General features: G+C 43.0%; 1 protein-coding gene across 3 annotated transcripts in view; it reads left to right on the top strand.

Moving 5' to 3' along the window:
• Positions 1-17,381, top strand: part of TRAF7 (TNF receptor associated factor 7) — an 89,546-nt gene that overhangs the window by 57,023 nt on the left and 15,142 nt on the right. For all 3 annotated transcript variants that reach the window (XM_040356492.1, XM_040356490.1, XM_040356491.1), the window contains 10 exons: positions 2,152-2,335; positions 5,340-5,474; positions 6,745-6,962; positions 8,504-8,577; positions 8,671-8,719; positions 8,839-8,966; positions 9,060-9,142; positions 11,585-11,624; positions 13,809-13,925; positions 16,374-16,496. In XM_040356492.1, coding sequence (XP_040212426.1) covers positions 2,152-2,335; positions 5,340-5,474; positions 6,745-6,962; positions 8,504-8,577; positions 8,671-8,719; positions 8,839-8,966; positions 9,060-9,142; positions 11,585-11,624; positions 13,809-13,925; positions 16,374-16,496 — 1,151 coding nt within the window. The remainder of the gene's footprint in view (positions 1-2,151; positions 2,336-5,339; positions 5,475-6,744; positions 6,963-8,503; positions 8,578-8,670; positions 8,720-8,838; positions 8,967-9,059; positions 9,143-11,584; positions 11,625-13,808; positions 13,926-16,373; positions 16,497-17,381) is intronic.

The following is a 17,381-nucleotide window of genomic DNA, read 5'->3' on the forward strand; positions in this document are numbered from 1 at the left end:
GAGTTATATATATATATATATACATACACACACACACACACACACACATATATGTTTATATATAATGTGTGTATGTGTGTGTGTGTATGTGTATATATATATATATATATATGTGTGTGGGGGGGGGGGCATATGTCAGGACATCTCTGTGACATAGGAGGCTTGTTCAGCTTCCATGGTATGCAAAGACATTTTGAAAGCACTGTTGGAAATACAGAAAGCTTCAGCCAGTGGTCTGTTTGTTCCTCAAAGATGGTTCTATGTTGGGCAATCCCTTCTGTTCTGCATTACCCTACCAGTAGAAATGTTTACTACGGTTATTAACCTGAAAGCTGACAACCCTTTTAAACTGGGTATACACGATAGAGCTAGAGAAAACACACACAGCGCTCGGGAACTTGGATACAATTGGCAATATACAGTACATGGAAGATCATAGTTCCACATCAAATGTTTCTTGAGAATGATGAGAGGAGGAACTGCCAGTGAAGTGTAAAAAATAAAGAAGAAAAAAAACATTTATTCGGACATTGAGGATAGTATTAAAAACATAAACCATGACAAGCAGATCAAACTGCCATCTCACGGACTGTGACAGAAGATCAACCACTCCTCAGTGTGCAGTCTATGTAGAAATAGAAATACAAGCCGGTATGGGGATGGCTGGAGGGAGAGATGGAAACATCTGCGGTAGTGCAGATGCTGAGCCAAAGGACCGGACTGGCGCGCGGCACATCGGAGATGACACAGGCCGTGTGCTGGACAGAGAGGGGGGCTGGAGTGGACCACAAGCCCTGGGGTTGCCATGACAATGCGTTTCACACGCATGCGCTTTATCTAGTCACAGGATTAAGATCAACCATCAATTAAATACTGTTAAGTCTATGGGCAGAACTAATGAAGAGTGGCACCATAAAACAACCAAAGGCAATGCAATTCATGAATTATTTTTAAAAAATTGGCAAATGAATAAACAAATTAAAAACTCTGTAAAAAAACTCTTGGTAACAACTTGTGCCATCTGTGTGTCACACTAACAAACCTTGGAAGGATCTTGTAGCCTTCCAAGGCTTGATTGGAATTTACAATCTCAGAACCATTTTTTTTTAAATTCCCTAAAACTCCCTAAAATACTGTGGGCCAGATTCAGAAAGAAGATACGGCGGCGTATCTCCTGATACGCCGTCGTATCTTCGAATCCGGCCGGTCGTATCTATGCGCCTGATTCATAGAATCAGGTTACGCATAGATCTCCCTAAGATCCGACAGGTGTAACTGTGTTACACCGTCGGATCTTAGGCTGCAATTCTAGGCCGGCCGCTAGGTGGCGATTCCATTGCGGTTGGCGTAGAATATGCAAATGACTAGTTACGCCGATTCACGAACGTCCGCTTTGCCCGTCGCTGTAAATTTACGTTGTTTCCGTAGCGATACGCGTCGTAAAGATAAACATACCTCCTAGGTGGTCTAGCCAATGTTAAGTATGGCCGTCGTTCCCGTGTCGAAATTTAAAATTTCACGTCGTTTGCGTAAGTCGTCCGTGAATGGCGCTGGACGCCATTTACATTAACGTCGAAACCAATGACGTCCTTGCGACGTCATTTTGCGCAATGCACGTCGGGAAATTTTAGGGACGGCGCATGCGCAGTACGTTCGGCGCGGGAACGCGCCTAATTTAAATGGTCCCCGCCCCATTTGAATTAGGCGGGCTTGCGCCGGACGGCTTTACGCTGCCGCAAGTTTACAGGCAAGTGCTTTGTGAATCAAGCACTTGCGCTGAAAACTTGTGGCGGTGTAATGTAAACGGGATAAGTTACGCCGCAGCGCAGGTACCTGAATCTGGCCCAGCGTGTCCATCGAACATTTGCATAGCTTATCCCTTATAAATAGACCTCATAGAGGAAAATATTGCCCCCCCCCCTCCCCCTTTCTCAAAAAAAACAATACTTTTTTCAGTTGTATGTCATAAGTAAGGTGAAAATCATTGCCTGGTTGATAGGCCCAGAACGGACCTGTGTAATGATTCTAGAGATGAACTGGTTTAAGGATTTGTCAATGTCACAAATTTCTGTTCTTTAAAAAAATCTTGTAAATACATTAATACAAATCATGTTGTAATTGGAATGTTTTTTGTTTTATCTTTATATTCAGAAAAGTGTCCAGTTGATAATGCCAAATTGACAGTGGTGGTGAATAACATTGCTGTTGCTGAACAAATAGGAGAACTTTTTATTCACTGTAAATACGGCTGCCGCCCTTGCGCCAATGGGAAGCCTACAACATATGAGGTGGACCCCCATGGCTGCCCCTTTACTACCAAACTAAGTGCCAGAAAGTAAGTATCGCAATCTGTCTCCTTTTGTAAGATTATAAGTTCTGTACCTTTCATTGGATAAACAGTACTGTGCAAAAGTCTTAAGCAGGTGTGAAAAATGCTGTAAATTAAGAATGATTTCAGAAATTAAAGTGTAGTTTTATTTTATTAAATAGTTTTATTTTATTTTTTATTAATTAACAAAATAGAAAGTAAATGAACAGAAGGTAAATCAAATCAATATTAGGTGTGGCCACCATTTGCCTTCAAAACAGCATCAATTCTTGTAGGTACGCCTGCACACAGTTTTTGAAGCAACTTAGCAGGTAGGTTGTTTCAAACATCTTGGAGAACTAACCTCAGATCTCGGGTGGATGCAGACACCCATTATTGTATCTCTGTCCAGCCCTTTATGAATAAACTGCCTCCTGCTACAGCCAAATATTTGTGATGGTTTAGCCCCCAGAGAGCCCTGATCTCAACATCATCGATTCTATATGGGGTTATGAAGAGATAGAAGGAATTGAGGCAGCCTACATCCACAGAAGATCTGTGCTTAGTTCTCCAAGATGTTTGGAACAACCTACCTGCTGAGTTCCTTCTAAAACTGTGTGAAAGTGTACCTAGAACGACGGATGCTGTTGTGAAAAACAAATTTTGGTTTTGATTTGGTTTGTTTTCTGTTCATTTACTTTCCACTCTGTTATCTGATGAAAAATAAACTATTATTACATTTCTGAAAGCATTCTTAATTTACAGAATTTCTTCATACCTGCTTAAGATGTTTGCACAGTGCTGTATAATGTGTCACTAAAAGGCCCCTTTCACACGGACGGATAGAATGGTGCTTTAGCTGCGGATTTTACCGCAGCTAGAAGCACACAATGCTTTCCTATGACATCATTCACACACTACGGTTACCTGCGGTTTTGTTCCCCGTGGTTTTGTGCGGATAGAAAAAATAGAACTGGATGCGTCCAGCTGCGAAATTCCGCAGCGATCGGCACATAACCGCAGCTAACCGCAGTGCATTGTGTCAGCTGCGTTTGGTATGACAGGAGCATACCAGGCCCTTGGATCTGCTATGGATTTTAAGGAGACACCCCGTACGCCGAAAAAACGGCATGGGGTTCCCCCCAAAATCCATACCAGACCCATATCCGAGCAGCAGCCCGGCCGGTCAGGAAAGGGGTGGGGACGCACGAGCGCCCCCCCTCCTTAACCGTGCCAGGCTGCATGCCCTCAACATGGGGGGGTAGGTGCTTTGGGGCAGGGTGGTGCCCTGTGGCCCCCCCACCCCAAAGCACCTGTCCCCATGTTGATGAGGACAGGGCCTCTTCCCGACAACCCTGGCTGTTGGTTGTCGGGGTCTGCGGGAGGGGAGGTTATCGGAATCCGGGAGCATCCTTTAAGAAGGGGGCCCCCAGATGCCGGCCCCCCACTCTAGGTGTACATCGTACCCCTAGCCATTCACCTATTGGAAAAAAAGGTAAAAAAACACACTACACAGGGTTTTTAAAGTAATTTATTAGTCAGCTCTGGGGCCTCTCTTCTTTAGCTCTTTTACGAGGGGGGGCCTGCTTCTTCTATGTCTTCCGCGGGGGGGGGGGGCGCTTTCTTCTTTAGCTCTTTTACAGCGGCCCCCCTCACAAGCTTCTTCAATGTGCACCCGGAGCATGATGGGACTGTGACGTCATAAGAGGCCTATATAAATCGGTGCGAGACGCACACGGCATTACAGTGGGAGGAAGCGACGTGTCAACAGCGAAGAAGAAGGCAGAAGGCGACAGAAGCCTGGGCACCCCCCGCCGAAGATGTCAAAGAAGCCCGGGGGAGGGGGTCACAGGGCTCCACCCTGCCCCAAAGCACCTACCCCCCCATGTTGAGGGCATGCGGCCTGGCACGGTTAAGGAGGGGGGGGCTTTCTCGTCCCCACCCCTTTCCTGACCGGCCAGACTGCTGCTCGGATATGGGTCTGGTATGGATTTTGGGGGGAACCCCACGCCGTTTTTTCGGCGTACGGGGTGTCTCCTTAAAATCCACAGCAGATCCAAGGGCCTGGTATGCTCCTGTAGGGGGAACGCCAAATTTGAAATTTGGCGTGGAGTTCCCCCTCAAGATTCATACCAAATGCAGTGGTTGGTATTGGCAGGGATCCAAGTCGGATCCCCGTTCAATATCGTGCCGCGGCTAAACGCAACTGCAGCTAAAAGCACTGTACAAATGCAGCTAATCGCTGTGTCTGGAGTCTTGAATTCCAGCAAAACATAAACATGCTTTTAACTGCGGCAAAACAGCCGTTCGTCTGAAAGGGCCAAATAAGGAAAAGCAGAATTCCTATTCATAGATATTATAGCTACTTTCTTATATTTCTGTGAAAGGGCAATAATCCCTATCTGGTTTCTATTGTTTGTATATCCACTGGGGACATTCACCCTCTCTATTTGTCTTGGTGATTTTGCCAAACAATGTTCCCATTTTTACCTGATCAGCAATAGATGGGATATCTTCCAGTTGGAGATTTATGGTAAAAACATTTGTACCAACTTCTAACGTGAGGGTCACAGATGTAGTTGTGTTCCTTCAATAGAGAACATTCAGACAGAATGGAAGCAGTTTCATTGTGACAGTAATAGGTAGTCACTGACAGCTAGAACAGAGGCAGGAGGGGGAAGGAGGGTTCTAGTTTGATTTTCCATGATCCTTCTTTTTTCTGTTTGTAGTCTTGTTTTTCTTGTGTTTCAGCCAGTCTTCTGACTTTTGTATGGTAGTATAGCATAAGTAAGGAGAGCGTACATTTTCAATGTCCTGTGTAGGCAATCTCACTAAATATAATTTGAGCAGCAGAGGGAAGTTTAAGAACCAAGCTGCAGCTTTATAGTTTGTACTGCTCATGTTTTGCATTGGCTTACTTTGTGTGTGAACTAACTCTTCCCCAGTGATTTCCTGACTGAACCACTCTGACACATTATGTCAAAAGTTAATGTCTCTTGTTGACCGTGTTCCATCAATTTCCTCCTTTCAGGGACCATGAAGGCAGCTGTGACTATCGGCCGGTGCGGTGTCCTAATAACCCTAACTGCCCTCCGCTGCTAAAGATGAACCTGGAGGCCCATCTAAAAGAGTGCGAACACATAAAGTGCCCACATTCAAAGTATGGGTAAGTAGATGGTGGATGTAGGAACCAGTTTACTGACTGGTAATGTGCTGTTTAGGCCTCTGTGGTCCTTTGGGTAGCCTCAGGAAAATGTGACTTTCACTGGAAAAGTTTAAATTTTTGTATAAATCCAGCTACCTTTATATTTGGAGCTACTGATCCATTGGTTTAAATTGAGGGTCACTAAACCAATGAGGTTCGCAGTGAGGGTCACATCTATTCCACTCATTTATTCTAACTTAAACTTATGTTCTTTTTTTTGCACCCAAGTAACTCATATGTGTGGCGGCGGCGACAACAAACTGGGCTTTAAAACGGGAGTTCACCCGAATTTTTTTTTTTTTAGATTAATGCTCATTTTGTCTAGGGGAATCGGCTAGTTTTTTTAAAAACGAAGCAGTACTTACCGTTTTAGAGAGCGATCTTCTCCGCCGCTTCCGGGTATGGTCTTCGGGACTGGGCGTTCCTATTTGATTGACAGTCTTCCGAAAGGCTTCCGACGGTTGCATCTATCGCGTCACGAGTAGCCGAAAGAAGCCGAACGTCGGTGCGGCTCTATACGGCGCCTGCGCACCGACGTTCGGCTACTTTCGGAAAATCGTGACGCGATAGATGCGACCGTCGGAAGCCTGTCGGAAGCCTGTCAATCAAATAGGAACGCCCAGTCCCGCAGCCCATACCCGGAAGCGGCGGAGAAGATCGCTCTCTAAAACGGTAAGTACTGCTTCGTTTTTAAAAAAAATAGCCTATTCCCCTAGACAAAATGAGCATCAATCTAAGGTTAAAAATTGTCATTTCCGGGTGAACCTCCACTTTAAGACCCACAAATGTGTTGCTGCGCAGGCAAAGTTCCCAGAACAAAGACTGAGTTGCCAAAATCTCTCTCAGTCCCAAGAAAACATTGGTGGCTGGTGGGACCAGCTTCTGATCATGTGACCACATGTGATCATGTGACAGTCACATTGGTCACATAATCGATCCTTTCCGCCCCTCTGGACGTTAAGAACTTTTAAAGGGGGTGTCCGGGAGACGGGAAGGGGTTAATTACCCAGGTTGACAACATGATTGGACACACACACACACAACATATTATTTTTTTATTATTTTTTCCCTAACATGTGACTGTCAGTTGCATAGGGAGTGGAAACCCCATAAATATTTTTTTTTCCCACACAAAATGGTCTGTACTGCAAGTTGGATGCAAATTTTAACCTCAGTTGAAAGACTATGGTTCCTGGGAACTTGATATACCTCTCTTGTCTTTGATATCCAGGTGCACGTTTATTGGGAACCAGGACACGTATGAGACGCACCTAGAGACGTGCAAGTTTGAGGGTCTGAAAGAGTTTCTGCAGCAGACAGATGATCGCTTCCATGAGATGCAGGTGGCTATGACCCAGAAAGACCAGGAGATTGCCTTTCTGCGCTCCATGTTGGGGAAACTTTCAGAGAAGATTGACCAGCTGGAGAAAAATCTGGAGCTGAAGTTTGGTACGGCATGTTTTATCATCACACACTCTGTAAAACGCAGGTCACAATGGAGGTCAAGCAAAGTGAATCTGTCACTAATTTTACTAAATGGCATAAAGGTCTCTCTGCAAAGTATTATTTATCAGTCCCTCTGCCTGCAGCGATGAACTTTGTTGGGTTGAAGAGATTGTTGAAAGATCTTCAGCATGCAGCACACTTCTAAGTGTGTTGGTCTCCTGGTTCTCCAATGCATCTTGTGTTTATATCCGCTGCCCTCTCTGTCCTGTGTTGACGTAGGAGCCTGCGGAAAAAACAAGTGAAGCTAAAATACAGTGGAACCCCGGATTACGAACATAATCCGTTCCAGGAGAATGCTCGTAATCAAAAGTACTCGCATATTAAAGCGAGTTTCCCCATAGAAGTCAATGGAAACGAAAATAGCAAGGGGTTACAGCGCTCAGGATGTCTGCACAAGCAATCTATTATCGGGCAGGATTCTATATAATAAAATAGTGAAATGAAACCAAAATGGCGGCGTGTATGGTCTAAAAGTTTAATAAGTCCATCAAGGATCAGTCCAAACAGGGTGCCATAATGGCTGTTGTTGGTGGCTATATATAAAACCAGTGTGGATGATATCAGATGCTCAGGGCAACTCTCCAGGAGCGAAGCCAGCTCAGAATATGCAAAGAGAAAAACAAAAGGAAAAAAGCGCCTCTGAGTGATCTGTATTTAATGTATGTAAACAAATGTATCCAGCACTTACATTAAATAATGCAATGTAGAAGTCCGGGAGGCTGGTGTTGGAACTTTTTGAAGCTGATCAGTAATGCCAGGAACGAGAGATGGTGTCATGTAGCCAGGTGTCAGCAGCTGCTAGGTGCCGGCAGGAGCCGACTGTGTCAGCGGTGATGTTGTGCTGCAGGGCTGAAGTCTCGTGTGTTTGGCGTGTGACGTCAGCTGGACAGGGGCCGAGGAGGACCACAACGTGTTTCAGAGCGTGCGCAAGTCCAGGAACAGTCCTGCGCGCTCTTGAAAAGCTTGAAAAAAGAGCGCGCAGGACTGTTCCTGGACTTGCGTACGCTCTGAAACGCGTTGTGGTCCTCCTCGGCCCCCGTCAAGCTGACGTCACACGCCAAAACTCACAGAAGTGTCGAATGCAGACAATGATTCAGGAAGCATATCTCTTCTACCTAGTGGGGCTTGAGGGAACTGATCAGACAGTCTGCGTGATGACACTGGTGCTTATCCATCCAATAGATGAGTCCAAATATTTCCTAGAAAATGCTTTACTTGAGTCAATGATTATTACTGCTGAGTTTTAGGTTAGCTGTGGTATTACAGTGCTAGATATCTGTGAAATTAACTTTGTGTAGGAGAAGTAGAACATTTCTTGTATCCCTAGTATGGCAGCTACTGCTGTCATCTCCTTCTTGTCCTCTGTCATTATTTAGTATTGCAGCTTTTAGGAAACAAAACACGTTCTGTCCTTTTTTCCCAGAATGCTCGACTACAGAGAGTTGAAGACAGTAAATTTCTCACCTCTTGTGTCTTCTTTACAGACGTCTTGGATGAAAACCAAAGCAAGCTGAGCGAAGACTTGATGGAGTTCCGCAGGGATGCATCAATGCTGAATGTGAGTCCTTCATACATGTGTTTACCCCTGAGAGTTTCTTATCCTTGGCCCATGCTCCTCACCTATTGCTTTCTTTTTTTCCCCCTGTAACAGGATGAACTCTCACACATCAATGCTCGACTAAACATGGGAATACTGGGCTGTAAGTCTCACAGTTTGAAGCCAGATAAACCATTTTAAATATTTATCAGACACCAGAATGCCTTCCTCCACTGTTAAATTATCATTCATTGCTCATTGTTATGTTCTCTTCATCCACAGCCTATGACCCTCAGCAGATATTCAAATGTAAGGGAACCTTTGTGGGACATCAAGGCCCCGTGTGGTGTTTGTGTGTCTATTCCATAGGAGATCTGCTGTTTAGCGGCTCTTCTGACAAAACCATAAAGGTTAGTGAAATTTTGTTCAGGACGATTTTTATGTTCACCAATACATTTTTTTTCTAATATTATAAGCATCTCACCTGCAATTCTTCCTTCTAGGTGTGGGACACCTGTACAACTTACAAGTGCCAAAAGACATTGGAAGGACATGATGGCATTGTGCTGGCTCTGTGTATTCAAGGGTGAGGGATCTTCAGCCATATGTAATATATATATATATATATATATATAATAAATACGATACTCTGTAGAAATGCTTTTTTTCTTTCACTTTCTTAAAGCGGAGGTTCACCCAAAAATCAACTTTCTGTCACTAGATCCAGCATACTGCTGACATCTGCAGTATGCTGGATTTTTTTTTTGTACTTATCGTTTTAGCCGTATTTCTTCTCCGGCTCCGAGCGGGGAATCCTTCGGGGAGTAGGCGTTCCTAAATCAAGCGCAGTTGATTGACGGGCTTGGATAGCGCGTCACGCCATCCGGAAATAGCCAATGTGACTCTCGGCTGCTTACGCCGCTATACAGCGCCTGCGCCTGCCGTGTAGAGCTGACTGCGCAGGCGCCGTAAAATGCCGAGAGTCACGTCGGCTATTTTCGGAAGGTGTGACGCGCTATCCAAGCCCTTCGATCAACTGCGCTTTATTTAGGAACGCCTATACCCAGAAGGATACGCCGCTCGGTGCAGAAGAAGAAATACGGCTAAAATGATAAGTACAAAAAAAAAAAATCCAGCATACTGCAGATGTCAGCAGTATGCTGGATCTAGTGACAGAAAGTTGATTTTTGGGTGAACCCCCACTTTAACCTCCTTATGTAAAAAATCTTCTAAACTCTATGTAAAAATGTTTACCCCAAGCATCACTCAGGATAACCATTTCTACATACAGTTCCAACCTCTGTAACATTTGGGAGGTAACACTAAAATAGCTTGGGATGTACTGGATCGTAAAGGATGGAGGTGAACATGCCTCTGCTTCTGTATTGTGAACCAGGAAGCCGTGTGCTCTAAGCTCCTTCAGGTTCATGGCTGTCAGATCTTGGGCAGCTGCAGCCAGAAAGAGAGGCAGATCTAATAGTGTGTGTGTGTGTGTGTGTGTGTATATATATATATATATATATATATAATTATTAGGGCTGCAACTAACGATTATTTTCATAATCGATTAGTTGGCCGATTATTGTTTTCGATTAATCGGATAATAGCCTTAAATTTGGGCCAATTTGTTGTTGGGCAGATTACAAAACACAAATTGCCTGCAAAAACACATTACATGCTTTTCTGCAGCTTCTCCATTGAAGTATATTGAACCAAAAATAAATAAATAGCACGGTTTTGCATTAAAAAGTCCTTGCCCTTTCCAAATACGCAGCAGCTGGAAAAAAAATCATGGATGTGAACGTGTCCCATAGGAAAACATGTAAATGAACTGTAGTGTGTTTCTGCAAAAAGCACCAAAAAACAGAGGTGTAAACCCAGGCCTGAGATGTTTAGTAACATATTGGGGTTAAAAAAAACAAAAATAAGTGCAAAAAGAGCATTTTTTTATTTTTTTTTTACTGTGGGACAGTGAAAGTAATATTTACAGTAGCGATTTGCTTTTTTGTACTATAAAGGGCTAATTTTAGTTTTTTTTAACCCCATTATGTTACTGGCCGATTAATCGATTATGAAAATTGTAATCGATTAATTTCATAATCGATTAGTTGTCGATTAATCGATTAGTTGTTTCGGCCCTAATATTTATATATGTGTGTGTATACATACATAGTTTCATAGTTGGGTTGAAAAAATACAAAAATACACAATTCCATATATATATATATATATATATATATATATATATATATATATATATATATATATAATATCTTTTTTTTTTTTTTTTTTTTTTGCGGTGCATGGGAGCCATATTTTTGTATATTGGTATTATGGCTGTGTAGCTGGATGGACAACATTCTTATTTATAAAAATGGTAGCAAAGCAATCAATCAGATACCAACATTTACTGTTGCAATTCATTAGGGAGCAGAGGGGACACTAAAGCCTTATACACACGATCGGACTTCCATCAGACAAATCAGTGGATTTTTGTCCGAAGGGTGTTGTGAACTTGTTCTGCTTACAGACGGCAGAACTTTTTCAGCCAACATACACAAAACTAGGTTGTTTTTCAGCTCTTTAGCGGCACCCTTTGGGTAACTTCTGCTAATGTTGTCTGATGGTTAGCATTGGTTGGGAGCATGCGTGTTTTTACTTTTGGATTTTAGTCCGACGGATTTGTGTACACACGATCAGATGATCCGACAGAACACATTTGTTGTCGGACAATTTGAGAGCATGACCATCCAACATTTGTTATCGGAAATTTCGACAACAATTGTCCGATGGAGCATACAGCCGGTCAGATTATCCGACAAAACACGTCCATCGGACAATTGTTGTCGGAATAGTTGATCATGTGTACGTGCCTTTAGTGTAAATGTGCTTATAAGTGATTGGATGTTAGTTGTTTAGCATTGCCTCCTATCACAGCTATTACTATGAGAGACTTTTTTTTTCTTTTTCTTTTTATATGTGATATGTTCTCTAATAATATGTGCTGTTCTCTGTTCTTGTTCTACAGAAGTAAGCTTTACAGTGGCTCAGCTGACTGCACTATAATTGTAAGTTAGATTCTTTCTGGATGTATGCTAAGGTGACCATCCCTTTCATCCTTTCATCCCTTTCAGATCAAGTCAATTTTTGCACCAATTTACTGATCATCCGTAGGTGGCCATAGACATGACACAGAGGTGTGACATATGCGCTTTGTAGAACTATTGTAGAAGACCGGGACTTCCTGGCAACATGTTTGCCATGACATTTCTGTCTCTTTACAGAGAGGTCACACATGCAACTTACTGAATGCGTTGTAATTGTGTAGTTTTACACTCACGTACAGTATCTCACATAAGTGAGTACACCCCTCACATTTTTGTAAATATTTTATTCTATCTTTTTAGTGACAACACTGAAGAAATTACACTTTGCTACAATATAAAGTAGTGAGTGTACAGCTTGTATAACAGTGTAAATTTACACTAAAGTTCACCTTTAGATACATATTACACCCATTTGTTACATTTTACCAACCCCCCAATTCCCCTGTTTTATCAGCGAGTGGGGGATCTTTTCCCCCCACTCGCTGTCGCAGTCTGGCCGCATCATTCATTCAGTTGATAAAAGGAAAAACGGGATGGACAGCCGCACTCCAAAAAAAAAACATAAGGTTGTCTTTATTGTAAAAAATAGATAAAAAATGTACTACAAAACAGGCAGAACACAGGGAAAACAGCCTACACGTTTCACACTCCGATTAGTGCTTAGTCATGGCTAAGCACTAATCGGGAGTGTGAAACGCGTAGGCTGTTTTCCCTGTGTTCTGCTTGTTTTGTAGTGCATTTTTTATCCATTTTTTACAATAAAGACAACCTTGTGTTTTTGTTTGGAGTGCGGCTGTCCATCCCGTTTTTCCTTATATCAATTGCTTTGTGCATTGCCAGCACCCTTTATTTCCTGAACCGGTGCAGATCTTCCCAACACACCCACCTGGAGCGGTTACTCCCTTCCCTTCATCATTCATTCAGTGTTCTGTGATTTGAATTAACTACTGACAGCCATTGCTACTGTCGGCTTGTAGTTCTTGGTGAACTGCCAGGGCACTGTTGAGCTCTCAAGTACTTCATTGGGTCTTCCTGTCAGGGTGTAACTGCCTGTTCGTATCAGTGGTACGGGCAGACAGCTACACAGAAATTCTGCAGGACCAATGATTTAAAGGGGTTGTAAAGGTTAGTTTTTTATTTTCTAAATAGGTTCCTTTAAAGGAACACTAAAGGTTTGTTTTTTATTAGATCAATTGATTGCTGTAAGCTAGAGCATTTAAATATCACTTACCTCGTTTTTCCTTTTGACCTCCAAAATACAGTAATCCAGGTTTGAAAATGCCATTTCCTGTCTCTCCTCTTCTTGCTTTCCACCAGCATCTGAGCCGTTTTGCATGGTGGAAAGCAGAATGTGCTCACCCCCTCCCTATGACTACAGCCCTGTGTGAAGATGCTCTCTTATCCCTCGCAGGCATGGAGGCTAAGCCTAATGGGAACTGTAGTTCCCATTAGGCCGTGATGTAGCAAGAATGAATGCGCACCGCAAACCAGGAAGTCAGTGAGAATAATGATTCAGGAGTGCTGGAGGTGAATAAAACAGCCCGATTTCAACAGGTATCAAACTAGTTATAATGCAAAACATTACTTTTTACTTTATCAGCTACTGTCATACTTTAATTTAAGAGGAAAATATTTTTGTCTTTACAACCCCTTTAAGCTAGTGCATTGTTGGTTCAATTTCCCTTCTAAATGTTTTTTTTTCTTTATCTGAATTTCTCACTTCCTGTTCCTCCTCAGTAAGCTTGCCCCCATCATCCGAGCTGTTCTGGCTGGGGGTTAGTCAGCATGCTTGCTCCCTCCCTTGGGACTACATCCCTGCGGGGAGAGATACTAAGCGGGGCAAGCTTACTGAGGAAGAACAGGAAGTGAGAAATTCAGACAAAGAAAAAAAAAACATTTAGAAGGGAAATCGAAGGAAAAGGTAAGTGGAACCAACAATGCACTAGCTTAAAGGAACCTATTTAGAAAATAAAAAACAAACCTTTACAACCCCTTTTAAGGGTCCTAACAAAAAAGTAATAAATGCATATTTGTATTTCCTGCAAAAAAGGGTGCATTTATTCTTTAACATACACAGGGCATTTTCAGAAAATGTTGTTGTCTTTCACCATAAATGTTGTATCTAACTTACCTCTCTGTGTCTAGGTGTGGGACATTCAGGCTCTCCTCAAGGTGAACACTATTCGAGCACACGACAACCCCGTCTGCACTTTAGTATCTTCTCATAACATGCTCTTTAGCGGCTCCTTGAAAGCCATCAAGGTTTGTGTTATTCAGTAATATATAATGTATGACTTTTTCATGGCTCAGATATCCTAGTCAAATTTCAGTTTGATGCCATTTTTCCAGTATGTCTTCTTTGTCACAAAAAGTTGCTTTTATTATTTGCACTAACCATTCAATTTTAAGGACAAGCTGTTAAGAAATTCTCTGAGACAAAAATTGCTGATACAAAGAGTTTTAACAAAATGCCAAGACAGATACTAACATTCTGTGAAAAGGAAGGTCTTGGAAGGTTTTCATGGACTAGTTAGTAATATACATTTATAGGTAAAGGGTGAAAAAAACAAGGGTCATAAAACTACACTATAAAGAGTAATAGCCAGATTCAAGTAGGTCGCTGCATCTTTAAGGCGGCGTATCGTATTTACGCTACGCCGCCGTAAGTAAGTGAGGCAAGTGCTGTATTCACAAAGCACTTGCCTCCTAAGTTACGGCGGCGTAGCGTAAATGGGGCCGGCGTAAGCGCGCCTAATTCAAATGAGGATGAGGGGGCGTGTTTTATGTAAATGGGTGGTGACCCGACGTGATTGATGTTTTTTACGAATGCGCATGCGCCGTTCGTGTACATATCCCAGTGTGCATTGCTCCAAAGTACGCCGCAAGGACGTATTGGTTTTGACGTGAACGTAAATTACATCCAGCCCTATTCACGGACGAATTTCAGATTTTGACGCGGGAACGACGGCCATACTTAACATTGACTAGGCCAGCTATTTGTTGGAATAACTTTACGCCGGAAAATGCCTTACGTAAACGGCGTATCTTTACTGCGACGGGCGTACGTACGTGCGTTCGTGAATCAACGTATCTAGGCATTTACATATTCTACGCCGAACTCAGCGGAAGCGCCACCTAGCGGCAAGCGGGAAAATTGCACCCAAGATACGACGGCGTAGGAGACTTGCGCCGCTCGTATCTTAGCCTGAATTGGCCTAATTCAGAGTTACGACGGCGTATCTACTGATACGCTGGCGTAACTCTCTCTGAATCTGGCCATAAGGCTCAATTCACATCTATGCATGTTGCTTTTGAGTGTTTTTGCTGTGCTTTCCACGTTTTCAGACATGCATTTTTTATGCTTTTTTAATGTTTTCTTTTCTATTCGGCCAATGGGCAGATTAAATAATGCAAAACGCTCTAAAAATGCATTACATGCTTTTCTGCAGAGTCTCAATTGAAGTCTATTAAACCAAAAGAGCACTGTTTTGCGTTTAAAAAAAGTCCATGATCCTTTTCCAAAAATGCAGAGGCACAAAAATGCATTGATGTGAACGTGTACCACGGGAACACCTGTTATAAAAAACGTCCTGCATTTCTGCAAAAAGCATAAAAAAACACATTGGTGTGAATGGAGCCTAAAGGCCATCTCACACTAGCAAGCTGATGACCGTACCAATGTCATACAGGCATGCAAGTGCAGATTTTTGGAAGAAGGTGAAACTGGAGCACCTAGAATATAGAATCCAACACAACAGTAGAGCTCTCAGAGAAAACCCATACAAAGATACAAACTCCATGGCAAGTGGAAAGTAGGGCCCCAGTAAATAGCCACTTAGGCCCAGATTCACAAAGGAGATACGACGGCGTATCTCCAGATACGCCGTTGTATCTCTGAGTCTGGCCGGTCGTATCTATGCGCCCGATTCATAGAATCGGTTACGCATAGATTTCTATTAGATCCGACCGGCGTAAGTCTCTTACGCCGTCGGATCGTAACTGCATATTTACGCTTGCCGCTAGGGGCGTGTACGCTGATTTACGCTTTGAAATATGTAAATCAGCTAGATACGCTAATTCACGAACGTACGCTTGAGCGACGCAGTACAGCTACGCCGTTTACGTTAGGCTTTTCCCGGCGTAAAGTTACCCCTGCTATATGAGGCGTATATGCGGCGTACCAATGTTAAGTATGGCCGTCGTTCCCGCAACAAAATTTTAAAATTTTACGTTGTTTGCGTAAGTCGTCCGTGAATGGGGCTGGACGTAATTTACGTTCACATCAAAACCAATACGTCCTTGCGGCGTATTTGGAGCAATGCACACTCTGGGATATGTCCACGGACGGCGCATGCGCCGTTCGTGAAAAACGTCAATCACGTCTGGTCACATAACATTAACATAAAACACGCCCCCCTCATCCTCGTTTGAATTAGGCGGGCTTACGCCGGCCTATTTACGCTACGCCGCCGCAACTTACGGAGCAAGTGCTTTGAGAATACAGCACTTGCCTGTCTAAGTTGTGGAGGCGTAACGTAAATCAGATACGTTACGCCCGCGCAAGGATACGCCGATGTACGAGAATCTGGCCCTTAGTTCCTAGTGAAATAATAGACCAGGAAATAGTTCTCTTACCTGTTTACCTGTAACGGATACAATTTGGAAAAGTCTGAGTGGTCCAAGATTAATTTATACCCCTTATCTCTACAGGTTTGGGACATTGTGGGTACGGATCTAAAGCTGAAGAAAGAGCTGACAGGCCTGAACCATTGGGTGCGAGCACTAGTGGCCTCTCAGAACTACTTGTACAGTGGCTCCTACCAGACCATCAAGGTGAGGCTTGACATTACCTAGAATGGTGCCTACGGGGTTGGAAAACATGTATAAGGGCAAGAAAACCAGTAGTCCTGGAAATAGGGCAGCCTGCAGTGTTAAGTGTTTGACGTATTTTGAAAACAACTAGGCAATCTTGTCTGAACTAGTATGGCGAGTAGAGATGGACTGAACACCGCCCTGTTCAGTTTGCAGCAGGACACCTGAACAGGGGAAATGTTCTAACCTGTATAGTGAATCCCTTATATGCAAGTAATTGGCCATAAAGGGGTATGGGGGTCTGGATACTGCCCTGGGGGACATGTATCAATAAACATTATTTTTTTTCTTTAAACAATCGTTTTTTTGGGAACAGTGCTTTAAAGAAGTGCAACAATAAAAGAGAAAATAAAAGAGTGTGTCAAATCCCACTTAAAATGACTCGCGGTTACAATGTCCAGCACCCAGGTATTGAAAAAGTAAAGAAAAAACCCATACCAGACCCAAAGCATGGTGAGGGCATGTGGCCTGGCATAGTTCATGCCTGGATAAGGGTTTGGGGGGGGCACCATTTAAAAAAAAAAATACATTTTGGTGTGGGGTTCCCCTCCAAATCCATACAAGATCTAAAGGGCCTGGTATGAACTTGCTTGGGGGGGGGGGCTTGCCTTTTTTTTTTTTTTTTACCGCCACTTTTTTTTTTTTTATTGTTTTTTTTTTTTATTTATTTAGCGGGAAAAAACATTGACAGCTGATAACTCATCGGTTGTTAAAGAGGAAGTAAAGTGAAGCGCTGCCTTTTTTTTTTTTTTTTCCTGACCTTCAAATTTAAGGCATAATTTGCTAGTATGGATCAAATACTAGCACAATATGTGAAACTTGCCTACAAACAAAGCCCTCATTATC

The sequence above is a fragment of the Rana temporaria genome, chromosome 6 (assembly GCF_905171775.1).
Source record: "Rana temporaria chromosome 6, aRanTem1.1, whole genome shotgun sequence".
NCBI classification, from domain to species: domain Eukaryota; kingdom Metazoa; phylum Chordata; class Amphibia; order Anura; family Ranidae; genus Rana; species Rana temporaria.